Consider the following 23,880-nt stretch of genomic DNA (forward strand, 5'->3'; position numbering starts at 1 on the left):
TCCCAGTCAGACAATGGCACTATATACCAGTAGCAAGAAATGAGGGTATTTGTAACCCCAATATATTCTTTGAATTCCCAGTCAGACAATGGCACTATATACCAGTAGCAAAAATTGTGGGTGCACGTAACCCCAATATATTCTTTGAATTCCCAGTCAGACAATGGCACTATATGGCAGTAGCAAAAATAGTGGGTGTATATAGCCCCAATTCTATTGCTAGGGGACTTGCAGGGTATTTCTGGGGTGAAGGTGGGGGGGCACACCGTTGGAACGGGGATTTGGGGTGTATATATGGGGTATACGGGAATACACTGTCAGTGTATTCCATTCAGGATCCTGGGAAAGCTGGGTTGTGGCGATTGAGCCCGTCAGTGCCACGTTACACTGACAAGCTTCTCCCTGGAATTTAGCTCTTATAAGAGCTGTTGGTTGTCTTCTCCTTCCTATCCTAGCCTGTCCCTGCCTACCCAGAATCTAAGCCCTAGCTAAATGGACGGAAACCTCCGTCCTCGGTGAATTGCAAGCTCAGAATGACGCGAAGCTGGACGTCGCTGTTCTTTTAAATTAGAGGTCACATGTTTTCGGCAGCCAATGGGTTTTGCCTACTTTTTTCAACGTCACCGGTGTCGTAGTTCCTGTCCTGGAGGGGAATCGAGTAATGGCGCACTTTACCACGCGGTGTTCGATTCGATTCGAACATGCCGAACAGCCTAATATCCGATCGAACATGAGTTCGATAGAACACTGTTCGCTCATCTCTATCCATTAACATCATTCTTTTAATATCTGTTTATTGGTTCTGATTAATTGATGCCAAAAAAGAGGCATACAGCCCTACACAGATTCAATTACGAAAAAAAAAAGAAAAAAAGATCAGTTTCTATCCATTTTCTGTTGGAGACAAAAGAATAGTAAACCACACTTTTGTGACTGGCAAAAATTGGGCAGAAATGATTATTTTTTAAACATTGGTGCTATGTAAGTAATAATAACTGCTCATTTTATTGCATCAGTTTTTAGCCATTTTTCATCCATTAAAAGGATCTATTAAACAGATGTCAAAAAGATAACAGGGCAGATTTATTAGAACTGGTGTTTTGTATGTCTTAATAATAGCCCCAAAAATCACAGAGAATGACAGATTTATAAAGAGGCTTTGGCTCTAGAATGGAGATCTATGCCATTCAGCTTCTGGCAGAGATTTCTATTATAACTTAAGCCTGAAAACTGGCATCAATTATTATAAGCATGTCAGACCAAGGAATCGTCGCTCTGCTCTGTCCACATTCACACAAGAACTGGGGTTGTGGCGCACACTAGGCAATAGAAAGGGCCTTGTGCCAAAATGCTTGCCACGACCACTATGCCATCCCTCTACACCAAAAAACCGTCATAGAGAAAGTGATAAAATCACCCAATATAAACTTCCCTTTTACAAGCAAATTAAATGGTAATTGATAAATAAATAAATAAACAAACAAAACTTTTGTCTTGGGGCTGACAAAGTATGAAAACCCTAAACAAAGTTATTGGCTAAGGTCTTATTCAGCAGTTCAGTAGTAATTGTGCATATAGTGGGAAAAAAAAATAGGTATAGGTAAGTTCCAGAAAATTTCTTTAAGGCCCCATGGGACAATACGCAGTGCTAAAGCAGTTCTTCCCTCGGCGCTTTAAACAGAAAGTTCACAGAGTTTTCCTCCGTGGACTTTCTGTTACCATTATATCTACAGACAATTACGTAGATATAATTGACATACTGCGATTTTCAAAACCGTAAAGTGGGCATGGGACTTGCATGAATCCCATCCACTTTGCAATTACTGTAAAACGTCATGTTTTTTCTCGTAGCTTTTCCGTCGTGGCCCGTGGGGCATCGGCCTAAAGAGGACCTTTTATGTCCTCAGAGTTGTGTAGTACCACATACCAAGAATGTGCTGAATTCAACGCACTGTCTGCTTTCCTGGTATGTACCCCAGTGCTGGAGATATGCCTCTGCTGGGCTGGGGGAAACAACATAATTGTTCCATAGCCTTGTTCTGTTCCTCACAGCCCAGCAATGATGCCAGGTTGTAAGGTCCGCCTTTTTGACAGTAGAGAGATATCAGAGAGAAAACTAATGGCATCGATATCTCCAGCACTGGACGCATATCGGGAAAGCTAAAAGCGCACTGTTGCTTCCTAGCAGTATGTAGCACCGCACATCTCTGAGGACATGAAAGGTCCTCTTTAAAGAGATTTTCTGGAACTTACTTATTATTGGTAATGAAATTCAAATTTAATGTCCTTTCATTTTGCAATTTACTTTTTCAATTTAGTTCCTGATTTGCTCATCCTGAAGAGGGTCTCATTACCTCCTCATATCTCCTCTTTCAGTATTACTGGAAATTGCATTTAGCATGTGATCATTCCAGGCTTGATTCTCCCCAATGTACTGTATTTGTCATACCTGATGTCATGTACATGGATGAACTTAGCACGATTCTCAGCTTATGTGTGTTGAAAATTGAGCAGAAGAAAAACCTGCTTCTAAAGTGAAAGCAATTAACATGGCAGCCAGTCTTATAGTTCAGGGCAGGAGTCAAGACTTCAGGCACATCCTAAAGCTGGAAATCACCATAGTAAACATGCACCGTAAGCCAGGGCGGTCAAAAGGCAGAAGTTAAGCAAAACTATGCCAAATATAGGTATTCACCTGTCTCCAAAGTGTTTCAGAGATTTCTAAAGTCACAGAATACATGGAATTAACAGTGGTCTATAATTAAATTATTATTATTATTATTATTAATAATAATAATAATAGGGATATGATCACCTGACCCGAACAGTGTTTTCCCGTTGTGAATTAATACCTCTGTTGGCAAGATATTGCTGGTTTTGGTAATATGCAAATGAGCTCAGTTAAGTGGCAATGCCCTCATTGCTCCTAAGATGTCATTTGTGTATTGACAAAAACAGTGACGTCTCCATAATGGAGGCACAACTTCACAAGGAAAGAACACTGTTGTTTTCAGGAGATCCTAACCTAAACATCTACAGGGCTGGCGTGATATGCTGGATTCTGATGATGCCGTTTAAAGAAGACCTTTTGTGTTCTCAGGCACATGTGATTTTACATACCGCTGGAAATTATGTGCCCCAGAGAAGTAGATATCAGTGCCATTACCAATCTCTAGCCACTCTCTGTACTGTCAGAGGGGGCATTCCTTACCGTCCAGCGATGATGTTAAGCTGTGAAGAACGCACCCCAAGAGTACAGGAGCACATTCAGGTGGAGTGTTCCTCACAACTTACCCTCATCGCAGGGTGGTAAGGAACGCCCCCTCTGACAGTACAGAGCTATGGACGGGTACTGTAGGGGGCATTCCTCACAGCCCAGCTAGACTGTCAGGAACACCCTTCTGACAGTGGGCAGAGATCAGTAACAGCACCAATATCTCCTGCCACATAATGGGAATTCTGTACACTCAGTGCCGCACCTCCCATGAGGCGACCTGAAGCGACCACTTCGGGCGGCGCTGTGCCAGGGCCCCAGGGTGGGCGGCATTTTTGCTGACCTAAGCCTGTCCAGGACAAGCTGTCCTGGACTGGCTTAGGGTCACCGTCACTGAGCGGTGGATTGGGGAGGCCACTGGAGCAGCGCTGCTCCAGTGGACGCCCCTCATGCTCAGACAGAGAGTAGGTCTTCTCCATGCCTACTCTCTGCCTGTTAAAACGCTCACTCCGCTCGGCCCGCCCCCTCCTCGGGGAGGGGGGGGGGCGTCTTTCTGACGTCTGCTTCGGGCATCAGAAACAAATGGTTCACCCCTGTGTACACTGTTGGCTTTCTAGCAGTATATAAAACCAAATATGCCTGAGGACATGAAAGGTCATCCTTAAGTAGTGATTAAGATGTTTTTGACTCAACAATAGACATATGGTAAATTATCAGACAAATAATAATAGTAGAGGCAGACATATGACGTGGTTATGTTCATAATGTTTCCCTAATAATCTACAAAAAGTGCTCTTTATTGGACCTTTACAATATACAGTAATTGTAGACTATGGACAGGAAAGACAAATAAAAATATTAACAGATACCAATTTTCTAAATATAAATGTATTAAACTACATTTGTTTCTTGGGTCCTGCTCCAATCCCATGAATCATAATTCTAACATTTTAGGACACGCACGAAATATTTTCTTAAAAGCTGAATTCTGATATTTGAGAGTACTGAAACAGTTTCTTCTCGGCGATGCTGTGCTTAAGCAAAATTATATTTATTCAATAACTAAACCTTCTAAAAACTAAATATTAGACTATTGGTATGTTATTTTCTGGTTTGCAAGATTCTGTAATGTCTTTGCTTTATGTGATAGTAGAAATGCACAAAACATATTAAAAACCTGAGGGCACGTAGACTTATTAGCATTCCAAAATGTTGTGCTCTCATTGTGATTATACAAGCAAGGTCTTGGCAGCTTGGTCTTGACTCCTTCAGCTATATTACTTTATTGCACTGATGCATCTGGCATTGTACCTCTTATATAGTAACATTATGCAGTACAATATTTGCCTGCTATAACGTCTATGTATCTTTATTACATGATATTTTAGTGTGTTTTTTTCATTTTCTTTATAAATGTATTTATGTATGCTCTGTACATTAATAATTGAAGAATGACTACAAATGAAGAATTTCCCACAATAGATCACAAGGAACATGAGGCATAAAACCGTAAGCTACAGCAAACTGCTAGAAACATTTATTATAAACCTTAAATTTACCTTTGACTGCCAGGAATATTAAGCATTGAACCCTAGGCTATGGAAATTTAAAGGCATTGTCATTGTGCTCACATGGCACAAAGATTCTGAAAAATGATGTTGTAGTCAGCACTAAATTCCTGTAATACACACAATGAGACATAATGACACACAATTGCCATTAATGATTCATTGACATAATTGCTCACCTTCTGCCAATTATATGGTTGCAATATTATTCTCAAAAATTACATAAAAGTATTACTGATATGGATGATATATAAAGGGAACCTATCGGGTGTTCTTCCTCCATAAATTGCGGCCATGATGTGCAGGATGAAGTAATGTCCTTTCCATTGCAGCAAAATGAATTTATAAAAGTTTGAAAGAATAAAAATTAACTTAAATCGCCATAAGAATTGGGGAGGAGTTTTAGCTTAGTCACATCACCAGCATGTCTTCAGCTTGATAATCACACCATCCTCACAGCCTCCTAACTCCCTGATGTTACCAGATCCAGAATCTCACTCATGCTCTGGATGGGAGCACTCCTGCTCAGTCATCTCTTTTCCACAGTGTGCACCGAGCAGTGAATGGATGCCGTGTGTCCAACACCCCCTGGGCTTCACCAAATCCAGCCCCACAATGGTGTTCACCAGGGTCTCAGATGGTGGGAATGGACGTGGCTCCACTACTGGGAGTACAGGTCGGGAAACACCAAACACACAGCACACCAAAAATCACAGTCAACCAGACACTGAGATCTCTTACCAGTAGATGTTTTGGGTAACAGTGTAGGTCCAAGGATCCAGGAGGTTGAGGTGGGTGGTTAGCAGGTAGCAGCAGAGAGTCAAGCATAGTTGTACGGTCAGTGTCATCAGTAAGAGGGCAACGCAGTACAGTGGTTAATCCAAAGGGAATGTCAGGCAGGCCAAATCGGTAACAGGAGCGGTGGAGAGGTATAAAACAGTGATCAGGAAGCAGAGGTCTAGAAGCAAGCTGGGGTTATAAACAGGAGCAGCCACAGTACACAAATCAGGAGGAAAAGGCAGGATCAGATGTTAAAGGAAGAGGATCAGAACACAAGCAATCAGATAACAGAAGAGACGCTTACTACCAGGACTCAAGGTGCAACTAAATAGCAAGCGGTGGACCAGAACCAGAGCCCTCCTTAAATAGGCTCCAGTTCACTACTAGGCCGAAAACCAGAAGTTCCCCGTCCAGCTCAGGAGGAGACTGGCAACCCCCACAAAATGCTGCCCCCTGTACCCCAGAAGCGAGGTACTTGGTTGTGCAGACAGGAGAGGACCGGAAGCCTTTGCACAATGCCGAGGAGGCTCTGGCACTGTTCTTGACAAGTGGCAGTCCAAGAAGAAGCAATAGTTCCTATGTAAGATTTGGCTAGTGAATGAGGAGGGGATTTGATGACGTCTTCTGACTGTGAAGGAGATATCAATCATACTCTGGAGGAGTTATTAGCAATCGGACAGAGTGACTAGGCTGAAGGTAGTCTCCTCCCCTTGTGGCTACTCAAGTTAATTTGCATATAACTTGTTATGCTTTCAAACATTTAGAACTTCTGCTGCAACAGAAAGATTACAGAGGGGCACCAACAGAAAAGACATTACTTCATCCTGCACATGATGAGGTCAGTTTATAGTGGAAAAACACTTCAAAGGTTTCCCTTAAAGGGGTTGTCCCATCACAAGGATCCTATCTATACTGCTTGTTAATGTGAATGTAAGACTTTTCCTAAATACACTGCTTCAGCAAAACTGCTTTGTTTGTCCACTATCTTACTTTATTCAATTCTTTGTGGCCACAGCCCTGACTTAGCTGCTCAAAAGTCAAGTGATGTATCTGCTGCTCTCAGGGGGGAGGGAGGAGGGGCTAAGTGCACAGGAGCGAGCCTGTGTTTCTAGCTATTCCTGTGTCTACACCACATGACCTAGCTTCCTGCTATCAGATAGAGGAGAGGAGCTGCTTTCATTTTATTCTGTTCTCCCAGTTATCAGGCTAGCTAATTCAGTTGTGTTCATTATGGCAGAGACAGGCAGTCTCTGTATGGAACACAGAATGGAGTTGCTGCTGCCTATACTTCATAGTCCAACATGGGTGGGCGGAGCTACATGTGAATTTTGGGGCGGAGCTAAATGGCAGGTTGCATGTGAAACCCCGCCCACCAAATGATGCAAGAAACCTGGAAGAAAGAAGATTTTACAACAGTGAAGACTGCTGAGTATGCGACATGGGAATACCCCTTTAAATAGTATATAAGCCTATACTGTAAATTGTACCAAGCAGAAGTTTATATTAACTCTAAATTGCTATAATACACACATTCATAAGGCCATACATCTATATTTGTATATAGAAAGTTATTGTTAAATACACATTTGGAAAACCTTGATTGACATTAATATAGTAATAATGTATTAAAATAGTTATTGCAAGGAGATGTATACAGAATTATAATAAGCAGTTATTTACGGTATGCCGTTTTCAGCTGTGTCCGTTCACTGAACTCAGAAAGCAGTTTTAATCCTAGTTATAATATGGCCATTTTACTTTTAAAAGACCAATATTGCCATCTAGAAGACATTACTTTCACAGCAAGCAGAATACATTATTCTTGCCAAATTTCCCTAAAGTGAAAATTCACAATTCCCACTTGATATAGCTGGCAAAAAAACATTTGTTGAAATGCCAAGAACTGAAAATCTACATCTGTCACCAAAGAGGGAGAACCATGCAGCTCATGTTTTGTCACTTGTTCAGGAAGAAAATCAATGTCTTACCTTATTATAACAATTGTGCTGTCTATAATCAGGGTAAAAAATACTCTTGTAATTGGAGTTCATTTTACACTCCCGCGTCATACTGGTTTCTAATATTGCAACAAGAGTTGTACTATCTAAGAAAAATTATTTTGAAAATTATCTAATATAATACATGACATAAGGGCTTTTCAAATTAGCTATTAAATGATTTTGTGTTATTGGTAAGCCCCTCTGTAAGATGTCAAAGGAATTGAGAGCCACTACAAAGATCACCTATTAATATCAATGAGAACCGTTAAATACTTAATTTTTGTTGATGGTATACTCTATATTCAGTTGGACATTTGTTTTTAGCTTGTACCCTTCTTATATAAAAGATTATCAGAGGTGGACAGTTCCTTTAAAATAAACACCAGTCCGACATAATGTTAAGAGTAGAGATGAGCGAGTACTGTTCGGATCAGCCGATCCGAACAGCACGCTCGCATAGAAATGAATGGACGTAGCCGGCACACGGGGGGTTAAGCGGTCGGCCGCCGTCAAAGCGGAAGTACCAGGTGCATCCATTCATTTCTATGGAGCGTGCTGTTCGGATTGGCTGATCCGAACAGTACTCGCTCATCTCTAGTTAAGAGTTTTCTGGCCCTAGCTGAATTTTTAATACTGATGACTATCCACAGGATAGGAGGGGAGATGCAGTTCCCTGGCACCACTACTATGCAGTGGACTGTGCCCATAGCTCTATATAGTTTTATTTTGATTTAGAGAATTTTAACAGCCTTGACTTTGTTCTATAACACCAAACTCACTTAGTGAGACATTCAGAATGTAACAGAAATGGTAGTGAATAGAAAACTGAAAATTTTAATATAATGTCTTCTAAATTCTAATAAAATTACTACATATAAAATATCTATAAGCAATTTATATTTATATTTGACTAGTTTATAGACAGTACAGAATATGTGAGCTCCTTAACACAGCTAAACTAAGGCTCCATTTAGGTGCTCTGTAACACCCAACTAGAGATGGGCGAACATCCCAAAATTCGCCGAGTTTTTGGGTTCAGGTGGCTCGGGTCCCAGATTTGTTTCAAGTTGAACAAGTTTGGTAAGAACCAGAAGGTAGATGGGCAAAGTAGATGAGCAGAGGAGATGTAAAAAAACAAAACAAAACAAAAAACATTTATATTCATCCTTCCTCACTTCTTCTGGGCCTTGTCAAACTGTCTGGCACTCTCCTAGTGACGTGATGTGCCCAGAGTCACTACTGTAGCTTTTGATTGAGCCACATTGGTCACATGGCTTGACATTCTCATGTGACTAATGGGGGCCAATCACAGACCTCAGCAGTGACCCTGGGCACGACATCACCAAGAGTCCACCAGATGGCACGAGGAGGCCCAAAACAGATATTTATATTCTTGCAGTGTTAAAGGTGGACAATCCGAAGGTATAAAATCAACAGGTGGTCTGGAAGTATTTAAAGTGGGTTTACTGGATTGAATTATTGATGGCGTATCCATAGCTAATATCAGATCGGTGGGGTCTGAAAGGGTCATAGCACTTGGGGAAGCATTGCAGCTTGTTCATCATTTACATTGCACTCTACAGCTGCACATTGTATATTTAGTAATGCTAGATATGGACACTTTGCCTTAATCAACTGAACAAGACAAAACTGTGGTCCCAACAAAGCCATTACTAACTATATGTCATATGGTATCTAAAGCAAGGTAACCGTTGCAAAGCTGACCCTGCGGATATTCAGAGAATCAGACCAACATGAGTTTATACCGATATGACATCTATGTAGTGATCTTGTAAACATCTTTAGTGGGATCTATATGGACCCCATTATAAATAAATAAATAAATAAATAAATAAATAAATAAATATAGGTTTCAATTAGGGTTGAGCGATTGGGATCAAAAAAGATAGGATTCCGATCAGCAATCGTGTAAATTTCACGATCGCGATCGGAATTCCGATCTTGATCGTTTTAAGCAGGATCGAGGTTGGAGGTTATTTCCCACAATGCTTTGCCAGCATTGTGAGAAAAGCGAACAATGTTAAGAATGAATGGATGCCGCTGGCACACAGCCTGTGCCAGCGTCCGGCGCTTAACCCCCTGCGCGCCGGCTGCGTCCATTCATTCCTACGGCATAGCAGGGAGGAAACAGAAGAGTAGATGGTATCTACCCTTCTGTTCCGTCGCTGCTATGCCGTAGGAATGAATGGACGCAGCCGGCGTGCAAGGGGTTAAGCGCTGGATGCCAGCACAGGCTGTGTGCCGGCGGCATCCATTCATTCCTATACTCATCAGCTCTGCTACATCTTAGATCTACATCTCAGATGTAGCAGAGCTGAGTATACAATAAAGAGTCGATAGACAAGTCCACTTACCGCTGCCACTCCCTGTCTGTTCTCTTCTTGCCTCTTCTCGGTCCGTGCACGCCCCTAGCTCCCAGGTTACAGTTACAGACCTAGGAAGAAGGCGGGGCTTGTGGTTTAGGAGAGTGTGGGCAGGTAAAAAATCCCATTGACTTGCATTGGGATCGGAATTGGGATCAAGATCGCGTTCAAATGAAAAATGATCGGAAATCGGATTTCAAAATCGATCCTGAAAAGTCAAAATTGTCTTAACCCTAGTTTCAATCTATGGAGAGTTTTATATGTCAAGTAATACTGTGCATTATGCATCTGTAAGCTCAAAGACTGTTAGCATTTACATAAAATGCCTTAATATGCAAAGCTGGAATGTTTCAAGTTAAAAATATGGGCAGAAAGCAATATCTAAGTAAGACATTATTTCATCTACTATTATAATTCTGTAAAATTTTAAGGAAGAAGTAATTAAACCACTAATCATTAAACTTGGAAAGCTAATTGTAAAAAGATAACAACATTTTCTTATTGAAATGTACTGAAAGCCCTATGCTGTTGTATTGCACTTATAATAAGATAACTTAGAATTATGAACATCATTTTTCATCTCCCTGTTAGAGCATTATTACCCAATGTTCTATTTATTAATTACTTCCTTCTACATTAGTGCATAATAGGTAACATTAAATGACTCAAATTCATTGATTTTGCGGCACTGGAGGGAGAACTAACACAATTCTTAATGACTTTTCACAGTTCTAGTTAGCCAGCTGAGTATGCTACTGCCAAACAATTATTTACATTTTTTTACCTAATTGTCCTCCGGCAATTGCAAACTCCAGAAACTTATAATGCTTAATACATTTGTAGGCCTGTGAAGAATACATAATGAAATTCTGCAATCAGTAAGAAAAAGTTGTTTTTTCATACATAGCAAAATAATATTTAGGAAAGTTCATGCGATTCATTCAACATAAAAGGATGGATACTGCCATCATGTTTTGCTTGATGGAACTACAGCTCCAAAATAAAATGAGAAAACCTGCTCATTACTGTAAACTTTTAAGTCCACAGCAGAATGTTTCCTTTACAAGGCATTACATTTCCTTCAAGGCATTATAGTTTCCTTCATGATGAGATCGATTCCCTGTCCATCTCTGCCACACTAGTCATTATTGTTATATATTGACAAATTGCTTAAATAAATATTATAGTAGCATTTGTTATTTTGTTATGAAGATATATTTTTTTATTAATATTGTGAGTATACAGTCTATTTTGTAGGTGATTAACATAATAGATATAGTCACTTTGCCGAATCTCTCCTGTGCATCCTCATGTCATCTGGTGGTCCCCAGGCATCTTCTCCCAAACTCTTCTGGCCTCTGGCTGATGTAACATACCCTGTGGTCACATGTGGCACCAACCTCATGACTCTTTGACCAATCATACCCCATGCTTCCACTGAGACCCAATCACAGGCACATGTCAAAGGCTATAAGAGTATGGCGGGAGACCGACTGATGCCACTGGACACCATGAGGATGCACAGGAGAGCCGAGGCAAGATAAGCATAACTGATAGGCTGCATTCACACAGAGTAACGCCAGGCGTCATTTGTGTGTAATTTGTGTGTCTTTTACGGCCGTCATAAAACGTTTACATAGAGTTCTATAGGAAAAGACGGCCGTCATTTACGGCTGTCATTTACGGCCGTCATTGTAATGAGGGCCGTAAATGACGGCCGTAAATGACGGCCGTCTTTTCCTATAGAACTCTATGTAAACGTTTTATGACGGCCGTAAAAGACACACAAATTACGCACAAATGACGCCTGGCGTTACTCTGTGTGAATGCAGCCTTATGTTGCTGTATGTACCTTGGACCTCCAAATTTTATACTTTGGGATCTCAGTAGTCCCTGAATATAATAATACCACTTCAAGTTTGTACCGAACAAGTTCAACCCAAACTAACCCAAAGGCTGAAACTAATGAATATCGGTCAAAACGAATCTTTCGAGGTTTGCCTAACTCTACTACCTTTTCATAAAATCTATTGGGCTATATACAGGTGTAGCAAAGTTAATCCAAACTTCTGCAAGTAAACTGTTGCAACATGAGATCCTATCACAAAAGATGACAAAAGTTAAGGAAAAGTCATGGGAAAACATTTTTCAATGACCTTTCATAGTTTTTTGCTATCTTTTGTGATAAGATATCATGCAGCAGAAATGTAACTAATTGCAGAAGTTTTAGTTAACTCTGCTACACCTGTATGTAACCCAATAGATCTCATTATCACTATTTCTTAGATTCTGTGAAAAGTGAATGAAAAGTAGCTGCTCTCCCAGAGGACACTTCAGACCTATGCAGTAAATGGACAGCCTATTGATTTCAGTTGCACATTATAATGCTGAATGTCATCAGCAATAGTATAGGTGAAATGAGGACTCACTAGCTAGCTTCCTCTGCTATTGCAGTTCATCGGTTCATCATCAAGTGACCCCTGATGTTGGGAGAGTCCTCCAAACTTGAAAAAACCCTTCAAAATTGGAAAGATCAATTTTCATTGTACTTCATACCCAAATAATTTCTGAATATCATGAACTCCACCTTGTCTATATAATGTATATTGTGCTGTAATTCTTCAATTCAAATATTATTCATTACTTCCAGATTAGACATAATGATAATAATTACAGATGCATTCTGAATTGTGATATGTTGTCACCAAAGACAAGAATAGAAATTAAAATTTCAAAATAAGTCATGTTAATAGAGATGAGCGAATATACTTGATCGAATACCTTGGCCGCATAGTTCCCAGCGCCAGGGAAGGTGAGAGGGACAGGAAAAATTTGATGCCCCGGAAGTGTTTTTGCATCGGGAGCTATGCAGCCGAGGTATTTGATCGAGTATATTCGCTCATCTCTACATGTTAATACTTTGTGCCACAGTATAGCTAAAGGGGCTATGCGCGTTATTAAAAGTATTGTCCATATTACTTGATTCCTTAATATAAAAATGTTACTAATATACATCATGGAAAATTCATTGCTGCTTACCTGATTTACATTCATGTATTGTGACCACATATGTGATGTTTTGTTTGCAAGCTTTGTAACTCTCACTGCAAGCACTGAGGCTTGCAAACGGAAAGTCACAGCACCATATGACCTGTGGGGAGTAGGGTTGAGCCGATCTTGAGATTTCAGGATCATTTTTAAAATCTGATTTCCGATCATTTTCCTGAACGTGATCGTGAAATTTGCTCGATTGCCGATCAGGATCCGATCGCTGAACCCTAGTTACTTTATGTTTCTGGAGTAGGGTTGAGCCGATTTTGAGATTTCAGGATCATTTTTAAAATCCGATTTCCGATCATTTTCCAGCCGCTCCCAATCGTGATCGTGAAATTTGCTCGATCGCCGATCAGGATACAATCTTTCCCGATCGCTCAACCCTAGTTACTTTATGTTTATGGAGTAGGGTTGAGCCGATCTTGAGATTTCAGGATCGTTTATAAAATCTGATTTTTGATCATTTTCCAGCCGATCCCGATCATGAAATTTGCTTGATTGCCGATCAGGATCCGATCTTTCTCGATCCCGATCGCTCAACCCTAGTGGGGAGCCAACCTACCTCTGTCTCTACTCTCTCCCTCCCCTTGACTATTCTGACATATTGGAGCTGAGCTACTACCTTTAGCTTGGCCCCTCCCCTATTGCTGCGGCTACACACACGAACATCATAGAGGCAGTGTCTCTATGTTGTTGAGACACTACCTCTTACTCCTCCGTATTCCTGAGTCTCATTGTTCTCAGGGAGGGGTCCTGAGCTTGCAAACTAAATGTCACATATGTGGTCTTCTGTGGCAAATTTTTACATGAGGTATATTAGTAAGTTTTTGATATTGAAGAAACCTGTTATATGAACAAAATTCAATGAACCGGATAACCCCTTTAATGTATCATTTGTGTTATTAGTCCTTGTTACATCTGTAGCAACAAAGATAATTAGATTTGTCAACTGTTCACAGGTCAAGATGTATAAACTTATGATAGACCTGGCGCTGAAAAGGAAAAGCTTTTGATAACCTTTGATGATAATGTTTTATTAACAATTATTTGCTGAAGTGCTGTTGTGATATTAATAAAAATGCTCAAGTAGTACATTAATTGTACTTGTAAGTTGTTTGCATCAACTCTGCTGTAAGACTTATATTTGCAGTATTGTTGTTGTCTAATTATCCATATTAGATACTAAAAGATATTGGGTACATTAGGTATAATTTGAATCTTTTTCTGAACAGGTGGCTAGAGACAAGCTGCCATATACTGACCAAGTAAACAGAGGCATAATCTACTCTGTATGGGTGGGTTTACATCTGTGTTGGAGTCTCCATTGGAGACTCCATTGCAGAATCTGCCATAAATAGTGAAAGAAAAAAGTCCTGCATGGAGGACATCTTCCAGACCCCATTATAGTCAATGAGGTATCAATGTGTAACCACTGTTGTAGCTTTTTTTTTTTCCCTCTGGCAATGTATATCACAAGATTTCTTATAATCATCTGTACTATTGTGTCATGCAATGCAGGAGGTTTGATGGGACAGAGTCTTTTGTACAAGTAGCAGGGTGAGAAGAAAGGATCTGGGAGACCTGGGTCAAATAATCAGAGTTCACAAGAAGGGAAGGGGATGCTGTTTGGAGATTGGTTTATTTCCTGACAGATATGGTCAATTTTGTCTTTCAAATACATGGCCATGTCTTTAGCAATGAGATCTGTGACAGGTGCCTACACCTTTGGCATAAGGAAGGGAGTAAGGGCATCAAAGATTCTTAGGGTTATTGGAGATAAAGGAGATGAGAGAGGTGAAGTAGACTTATTTGGTGATGTAAAGGGCAGAGTTATAGATCTAATGTGTTGGATTTTCTCCACAGATATTTAGCAGTGTGTTTGAGGAGTTTGACAAAATTGCTGGTGTCTGTGTTGGAAGATTTGGAGATATGGGGGTTCTACTTCCTGCTGGTTTTAAGTCTTTTTGTAGTATTTAGTGACCATTTCAGGACTGCAAAGAGAAGAGATGGGAGACAGTGATGACTGTAGGATGTCTGAGAAGTGTTCAATATTAATAGCATGTAGATTCGTGTACGTGTCTTAGGTAGGTGTATTTTGAGAAGGACAATAGCCTTTGATAGTGAAGGAAAGGTTGTTGTGGTTGGAAATTGGTAGATGAGTGTTAGTAAAGTCAAAGACTTAGCAAAGCTGTAAGAAGAATACATCAAGGGTATTGCCATCACTGTGTGTGGACAAAGTAGAAAGTTGTGAGATGCCAAGAGAGTTGGTTAGTGATAGAAGCCGAGAGACAGATGGGGAGTAGGAATTTTGAAATCACCCACAATTATGTTAGGAATCTTATAGTATAGGAAATTTGGAAGCCATTAAGCAAACATTTTTTTACTAATCGGAGATCAGATTTTAAAAACAATCCTATTCACTATACAGCATGGAATCTAACAGTTGAATGCTTTAATTGTTAGAATCAACGCTGTGTAGTGATTTTTTTATTCACTAAGTAGTCAGAGGATTTTTTATTAATCCTCTGGCTACTTAGTCCCCCCTGGTGCCCACTTACCTGCAGAGATGTCTGGTTCGGTGCCAGGTGTTCTCGTTCTTCTTTGCCTCGCTGCCCCCTGCCTCCCAGGTTAGGAGAGTGTGGGTGGGTACTGGGAGGGGAGACGTCACGTCTCCCCGCCCTGTACCCACCCACACTCTCCTAAGCCACAAGCCCCGCCTTCTTCCTAGCTCTTTAAACACTAACCTGGGAGGCGGGGCCAGCGAGGCGAAGAAGAACGAGAACACGGGGCACTAGAGCAGCCATCTCTGCAGGTAAGTAAGTACTAGAGATGTTAGCTAGTCTCCAATTAGAATGAATGGACGCAGCCTGCGCGCAGGGGGTTAAGGCTGTGTGTCGGCTGCTTCCATTCATTCCTATGGAACCGCAGTGGAACCTTCACACTGAGTATACACTCCGCTCAGAATGAGTGGAGCGTATACTCAGTGTGAAGGCTAACATTGTTAGCTTTTCCCACAATGCTCGGCCAGTAGCAAAGCATTGTGGGAAATAATCACCGATCTCGATCCCACCTAAAAAGATCGTGTCTGGAATTCCGATGGCGATCGTGAAATTTTCTCGATCGCCAATCGGAATCCGATCTTTTCCGAACACGATCGCTCAACCCTAATTGTGATACAATTACTTTACTGGGACATAACCAAGCAAGAAGACAAGTGAATGAGAACATATCTTGGCCTATTGAGATCCAGTCGCTATTGTTTTTGGAAAATCAGTTTAAAATACAATGTTTAATGACTTGTTCTATTACATATAAGGAAGAATTGAGTTGCCAGTTTTGAGATTTGAAACAAATCATACTGACTCACATTTTGCAGAATCAATGAAGCAGAACATTTTTAAAGATTTCCTCATCTCAGCATTGTTTTTTCTTACACATGAAAGAGAACACAAGAATTCTGGATAACAACTGTTCAAGCAGTGAAATAAAACCAAAATCGTTCTGAAATCAACAATAATAATAATCTCTGCCAACTTTAACCTTAAGGGCATTCAACCAATGTGCAGCCAGTGGACTAAAAGAGTGGGATATAATACAATTGCTATACAAATACATGACTTAGTATATTTTTAGGATCCTTCTAAATTCACATCCCTTATTACAGTCACAGAAGAAAGATCTAGATAAAGTAATAGCCATAAAAATTTTTCCGTCAATACTTATAATGGGGTCTTCTCAGCCCCTGATAAAAGTGCCTAAAGGGGTAAATGGTATAAAATAATAAAAGGCTCTATATACAGCTGTCAGAATTTGCCTATTAGATTCCAGTGCTGCATCTATGTTTCTCCCTGCCTGTCTTTGTCTTTCAGCAATGCTTCGCATGTAAGGTGTGCCCTTATGACTACTACAACCAATCACTGACCTCAGCCATGTATGGCACATAACTGATTAAACCAGTGTCTGTCTATAGCAGTCATGTGGATATTCTGTATCAGCAAGGTTTGTCTTTGCCAAGTAAACAAAGATTGGCAAGGAGCACACAGGCAATGACAGTACAGAGCCTGATTGCATATCAGGCACCAAAACTAACAGCATTGCTTGCTTGGTAATGGTGTGTGTGTGTGTGTGTGTGGGGGGGGGGGCTACAGAAAACATTGCAACTGTGTCAGAAACAATGGAGCAGCAGCTATTAACTGATGTAAAGAGCCAGACTTGATGGAAGTAGAGAAAGATCCTCTTTAATGCCAGAAAATCCATTTTCAAAAATGGTTTATAGTGGTTTATGTTTATGATTTTTTTTGTTTATGGTTTGTGCAATTTTTTTATACATTCATATATTTTATTACAAGATTTACAGTAACCTAAATTTCATAAGAATAATATATGAATGTTAAATAGATCTGCATGTTATTTACTGTGGACACATGTATGCAGTAATATTAATGACTGATTTTTTTATTTTTTTTTATTTAAAACATTTATTTGAAGGTTTGTATGTTTTAGATATATGCATGAATACAAACTGCACAGATTCTAAAATGTGATAGACACGTGCAGATTAACTAATACTGTTTAAGTTTTAGGTTGATTCTCTTTACTAAATCTGGCATATTGTTAGACTATCTCGTTTTAAACTTCACCACCTATTAGTGGGCAAAAAAAAATGGCATACAATGTTACTTAGGCCAAGCTACAAGTAGTAAAAGTAGCTAATAAATGTAGCACACAGCATAATTTTTAGTACACATTATGTCAGAATTCTGGCATGTTTTGCATGTTAAATATCCCCTATATTATTTTCAATGTGGCATAAAGATTTAATGGAGAGAGACATATCACCACAACTATATCAGTCAAAGTTAATAATCATTTTAATATTACTTATTTTAATTTTGAATCATGGTATCATTGGATATTTTTAACAATCCCCCCCCCCCAAAAAAAAAAAGAAGAAAACACAATTTAAAGGGGTAGTGCCATGAAAAGCATCTATATACTGCTAGATTATGTGGATTTAAGTCTTTTCCTATATACATTGCTTTATCAAAACTGCTTTTTTTGGCCGCTGTCTTAATTTATTCACTTCATTGTTTACACTCAGTTTCTATGGCCACGGGGCTTATGTGCTCAGTTCCCAAGTGATGTAGCTCCTTTCTCTTAGGGGGGAAGGGAGAGACTGAGTGCTCAGCAGCAGCTCTGAGCTGTGTATGTCTGACAAATAATGGAGCTCCTCAAATAGGGAAGGGGGGAGGTGAGAGTTCCAGCATTTCTGCTTCTGGTTTAATTGAATTTGGCTGATAAAGGCTGAGATAAGGAGTCCGTTACCTCTGTATGTAATGCAAGCTGACTCCTATCCAGCTCTGCTACATCAGCTTCATACTGTGGTAATGCATTTACAACCAATCCCTCATCCCTTATTGACTGCAAACATAGCAGATAGCAGAGCAAGTGAAAACCAATGTGCTGAGAAAACCAGGAAGTGAACAGAGCACAGAGCCTGTAGGTTGGTGAACAAGGGTTATGGGAATACCCCTTTAATGTCATTGAACCATTTAGAAATAGTATGCCAATATTTTGTACAACTAATGCAGTGAAATATGATTGGACAATTTTTCTGGGAAAGGCTTCCAGTTCAGTCCTACAGTGTCAATAATTGCCTCTTCTTTCAGAGCCTCCCTATTGTTATTTTAGGTGCAGACGATAAGCTCTCTTAAATGTTGTATTTTCTTATATTTTTCAGGTTATCTGGATTTCAACTTCCATCATCAATAGTAAGCACAGGTTCTATTCTCACACTTTGGTTCACAACAGATTTTGCAGTAAGCGCACAAGGATTTAAAGCAGTATATGAAGGTAAAACATTTCTATACATTCGAAAGCTAACAAAAATAATGGAAGAAATTATATCAAGTAATGTGTGTGATTTTTCATTACCATCGTGGCTTCGTGGCTTCTTTGCTTCTCTGAACCTGTATGTATTAATTGCATATTTGCCTCCAATAATCCAACCTAATTGGCATCCACCGATACAGTTGAGTCTACAAGAGGTCAGTATTTGTTAGACAATTCATCTTGTCAATATTTGTGAGATTCTCCTGGTGATTTTGCTCAGATTGATCTCGCCCTAAACTCAACTTCAATTATTATACTCTTGGGTCTCTTGATATAATAATCTGAGGCCCGGGTAAGTAATCATAGCATACAATGTTACTCATCTCCTATGAGCTCTCTCTCACCGTCATCAAGCCTCGTCTAGCCTCCTGTACGACATCAGAGATTGCTGAGGCCTGTGACTGTGCCTCAGTGGACAAGTAGGTCACTTCAGCACTATGACTTCAGAGTATAATAGTATTTCTTGGGTGGCAAACCCAAAAGAATTTGGGTTTGACTGAACCTGAAATTTTTGGAAAATTCATAGTATATGTATTTTTTTTTATTACATTAGGTTAGAGGTTACTCTGGAACATTATACTGTGTAGAGGTGCTACTGTGGGACATTATGCTATGTGTTGGGTCTATATTGGATATTATTTTGTGTGCAGGGTTGCTATAGGATGTTATTCTGTCACAGGGATCTCTATGATGAATTGGGGATGGGTGGTGAGTGTTCTTTATGAATATCCCATGCCCATGGTACCCTTAATCCACCCCTGATGCTGAAGCAAACTGCCTCAATATGCGTCTCCTATATTGTTAAATGACTGCAATGTTGTTAAATTAGTTCTCATTAACATTAGATCATTTACACTTCCCTTGTTTCAGTTCTGTTGACTTTTTAATCCAGCGTAGTTATAAAAATAAAGTGAGTATCATATGTAAAAGAATATTTTGTAATGAATACAATAGATCATGGAGGAGCATCACATATTGATGTTAAAATCATCTAGGGTGAATTTAATTGAACCTAATAGTTCTTGACAAGACACTTTGTCATCATCATTTTCCCATTTACTATTTGCTGCAATTACATCTTTACAATTTCACCTGACATGGGTAATCTCAGTCACAGGTTTTACATAAAATATAAAAATATGCTGTAGCATAAAATGAGTTTAGTCTAGGGGTATGATGGAAAATGTAACTTTGTTTCGACTGAATTTGTAGGACTTGCAATATTTACTGCTATAGTAACGCACTTTTTAAATTCTTATTTGTAGTGTTTGATATTTTCTTTATGAGCTATTCATAAACAGTTGATGCTTATGTCTATAATATTAGAATGAAGGAAATGTATTACCAATAAATAGTGAAATATGTGAATTTTTGTTATCGGTTTGTGATTGTAGATTTTTAATTCTGTCATCCTGCTTGAACTTCTGCTTTGCACTGTTAAGAATGGTTTAGTGATGATTAATAGCACAGTCAAGACCATAGGTAGCAACAGACAGGAGCTGTCTCATTATCGGAGGTATATCGGAGAGTTTTCTAGACATGATCTGTCCATGAAGTATATAAGCTGTGACATCATATATTGTCAGTAGTGGAAGCAATGATGGGTCCGTTATCTATAGAGGTATTATCTTCTATTATACTTGTCTTGTTACTGTCTTGTCTGAGAAGTAAATGGGATGAGTCTTGCACATAAAACTCTTACAGAATTAGTGTCAGTCTATTATTAGGCTATATTCGTTTCACTGACTATTTATGGACATGCCACCTGTTTAATTTTGTGCCAAACTTGGTTGGAGTCAGAAGTGCTATTATTAAATTCTGGGGTCTCTTCAGATTCCAGAGTATAATAAGCAGAGGCCCAGGAGAGGTAAGTAACATAAGATACAGTCTTATGCAAATCTCCTTAGCTGGGTAGTAGAATCAGAGGGGACATGGACATTCTTGATTGTCTCACAGCAGCCACAAGGGTTGTGCCAATACCCTGAAGAAAACCCATATTATGATACTGGTTTCTTCAAGCCCAAAAAATTTTGGGGTTTGTTACACTTTGTTGAAATTTTGGGAAAATCTGTAATGAATCTGACTTGTGAAATGGTTTGCTCATTCCTATTAAAGAGCGATCACATAGTGCATATCTTCATGTAAAGAGAGCAAAACAAAAGAAGAGTATCTACCCACTAGGACCTCTACCTAAAGTTCCCTCGAGTATTCTCCAGATAAAACCTAGGAGTTTTCTGTGTAACGCCAACAGTATAAATATATATATGTGTGTATATATATATATATATATATATATATATATATATATATATATATATATATATATATTTAATGTGATAAACAGCTTTACCTAGGTGATTCGTATTTGAAGGTCTGATGTAGCTACTAGAAATATTGTATACATATATAGTAGTCAAACAAGTATATAAAGGAAATATAGTAGTCTAATATACATATATATATATATATATATATATATATATATATATATATATATCATCTCTATATGTTTATGTTTCTTTCCTATGATACTTTTATATGGGTTAACAAAAATGTATCCGAAACAAGACCTATTGACAAAGGAAAAAAATATCCAATCAATGTATTGTTAAATTTGTGCTAGATTCTGTTGTTCAAACCTTGCCTAGCTTGTCCAAAAACGTGAACCCTACGATTAGAATAACTTAAACATCACTTTCTAATGTGATTTATGTATCCAAAAGCCATCCTTACTGACTGCTAATTATTATTTAGAATTATTTCCTTATCATCCATGCACAGTCTTGAAATTACCTTAAAGGGCTGCCAATTCTTCATTATTCTCCATTTCAAAATACTTTCATATTCAGACAGAAGCAGTAGTTAGTAAAAACAAGTAAGTTTGATGTAACTTTTTTTGGCTGCTCTTATTGTTGTATTTTAATCCTTGAATGGATTTAAATGGAAGCTATCATAATAATTTACCATAATAATATTTAGGCTTATAGCTAGCCTTAGGTACATATCAGACAGTATTTTGTTTGTCTGATATAGATGATCATTTGCATATTTTTTATTTATTTCTGTTTTATTGTTTGAAATATTAATGGGTACGTTGTAACATTTTTTTTCTCTATCTTTAAGATAAAAGTTTTAATATGAAAAGATCTTTTGTCAGAAATTCTGGCTCCTTATCCTGTTTCTAAAGCCAGGTACACTGGGTAACAATGACATACAAATACGGTTATATGTTTTAGCCCAGGTCATTGCTCAACGTTTTAAATGACCTGTACATTTCTATCAATCTATAAAAAATTAACTTGTTTAGGACTACTTGTTGCTGCATATTCTCAAAACACTGTACCTGTACAGAAGGCAATGGAGTCCACTCCACACAGTAGTAAATTATTAGTACATAGTATATTAACAATAGAATTTGATTACATAATCAAAGAAATTAGTACATGGCAAGACAGATTTTTTTACATTTTTTTCTCAGCTTCTGAGTCTTGATCACATATATCTCTTAAAGTGTACCTCCGATTTATAAAACATTTTTTAATTTTTTTCCACACTTCCCTCTGCTGAAGCCAGTTAGTGACTGCTAAGGTCTGTGATTGGCATGAGAGAACTACCATGCCTAAGGAGCTGAAAATGCTGAAAATGGGGAAATAGGGTGACACATAAAAAATAAATAAATATAGCTACTATTCGCAGTGATGTTTTTCATATCCATTGGGAAACCTCTTTAATATTTTATAATGTTAATTTATAAATTGTATAATTTCATATTTTTATTTTTAAGTCAGATTTGGAGTTGGTGTATTTTTACTGACTCTGTGTTAGGGAATACTAGGACAGCAATTCCCCAGTAGCTGTTGAACCCTGGGACGGGACACAAGAGACAGTGAGCCCTAAGCTGAAGCCCCCAACTGTCCTTTCCCATTATAGGACCTATCCTACGTAATAGGTGGCAACCACGAAGACGGTCCCTTCCTGTATAAGTGATACACAAAACGCAGACAAGATGGACAACAACAAAGGGAGGTCAGCTAGCCAGGGTTCGGTAACAGTTCAGCAATGCAGTGCCAAATCGGAGTCCAAAAGAATAGTCAGTAGGGAAAGTCAGAGGTCAAGGATTACAATGCAAGCAAAATTAGTGACAGCAAATAGCAAGTATGTACAAGGCAATAGCAAGCATTGGTGTGAATGAGAGTCAAGACTAAATAGGGAGGAAGAACCCGCCCCTGGACCTGACAGGAAGGCAGGCTGTCAATCACAGGCAAGACAAAATTTAACCACTTAAGGGACAGAGGCAACAAGGGCAGAAGATGGGTGTGGTGCAAATACAATCACAGAACTAGAGCCATGTTCACACAGTGCAACCAAAAACTTTAGGCCAAGAACCAAACTGCACCTGCCTCCTGCATGCATGTGAGCAGAAGGCGGTGCAGTGACCCAAACAGGCAGAGATGTTACACTCTTGACTCGCACCTAAAACTCACTCCAACAAAGACAATTTGTGCAGTAATTGTATATTACACTATACAGGTTTGGAGAAAAAAACAATCTTACAGAAGAGAATCTGCAGAAGAGAATGGGCTCAGTGTTATCTGTGTGTTTAGATAGAGAGATAACAGACAGGGCTTTATCAACAAACTGCAATTAGCTGAACTGATTGTCCTGCAAAGCTGTAGATAACAGTGGGAACACTCAAGAGTATCCCCCAGAAAGCAGTGATTGACTTCAATTGATATGTAGACAATGGAAGGAATCATTTCACAAAGCAGGTAAACAAAGCAGCATTGCTAAAACTATGTATTTAGGAAAACTTTTCAATTTACATAAGCTAGCAGTGTAGATGGGATCCTTGAATGGGAATACCCCTTTAATAAAACTGTGACTTTGGAATTTCCTCCTTACCATCTTCTGAGTTCAAGTGACAAGAACATGCAATTGTTTAGATAGTGTACCTTGTCTAAATTCAAGTTAAATAGAGTCATTATTGA

At 39.0% G+C, this 23,880-nt stretch overlaps 1 protein-coding gene across 1 annotated transcript in view; it reads left to right on the forward strand.

Annotated features, from left to right (window-relative positions):
• CSMD1 (CUB and Sushi multiple domains 1) overlaps positions 1–23,880 on the forward strand; it is a 1,381,920-nt gene that overhangs the window by 442,253 nt on the left and 915,787 nt on the right. The window contains exon 3 of the mRNA XM_075268411.1: positions 18,741–18,853. Coding sequence (XP_075124512.1) covers positions 18,741–18,853 — 113 coding nt within the window. The remainder of the gene's footprint in view (positions 1–18,740; positions 18,854–23,880) is intronic.

This window comes from Leptodactylus fuscus, chromosome 3 (assembly GCF_031893055.1).
Source record: "Leptodactylus fuscus isolate aLepFus1 chromosome 3, aLepFus1.hap2, whole genome shotgun sequence".
Lineage (NCBI taxonomy): Eukaryota > Metazoa > Chordata > Amphibia > Anura > Leptodactylidae > Leptodactylus > Leptodactylus fuscus.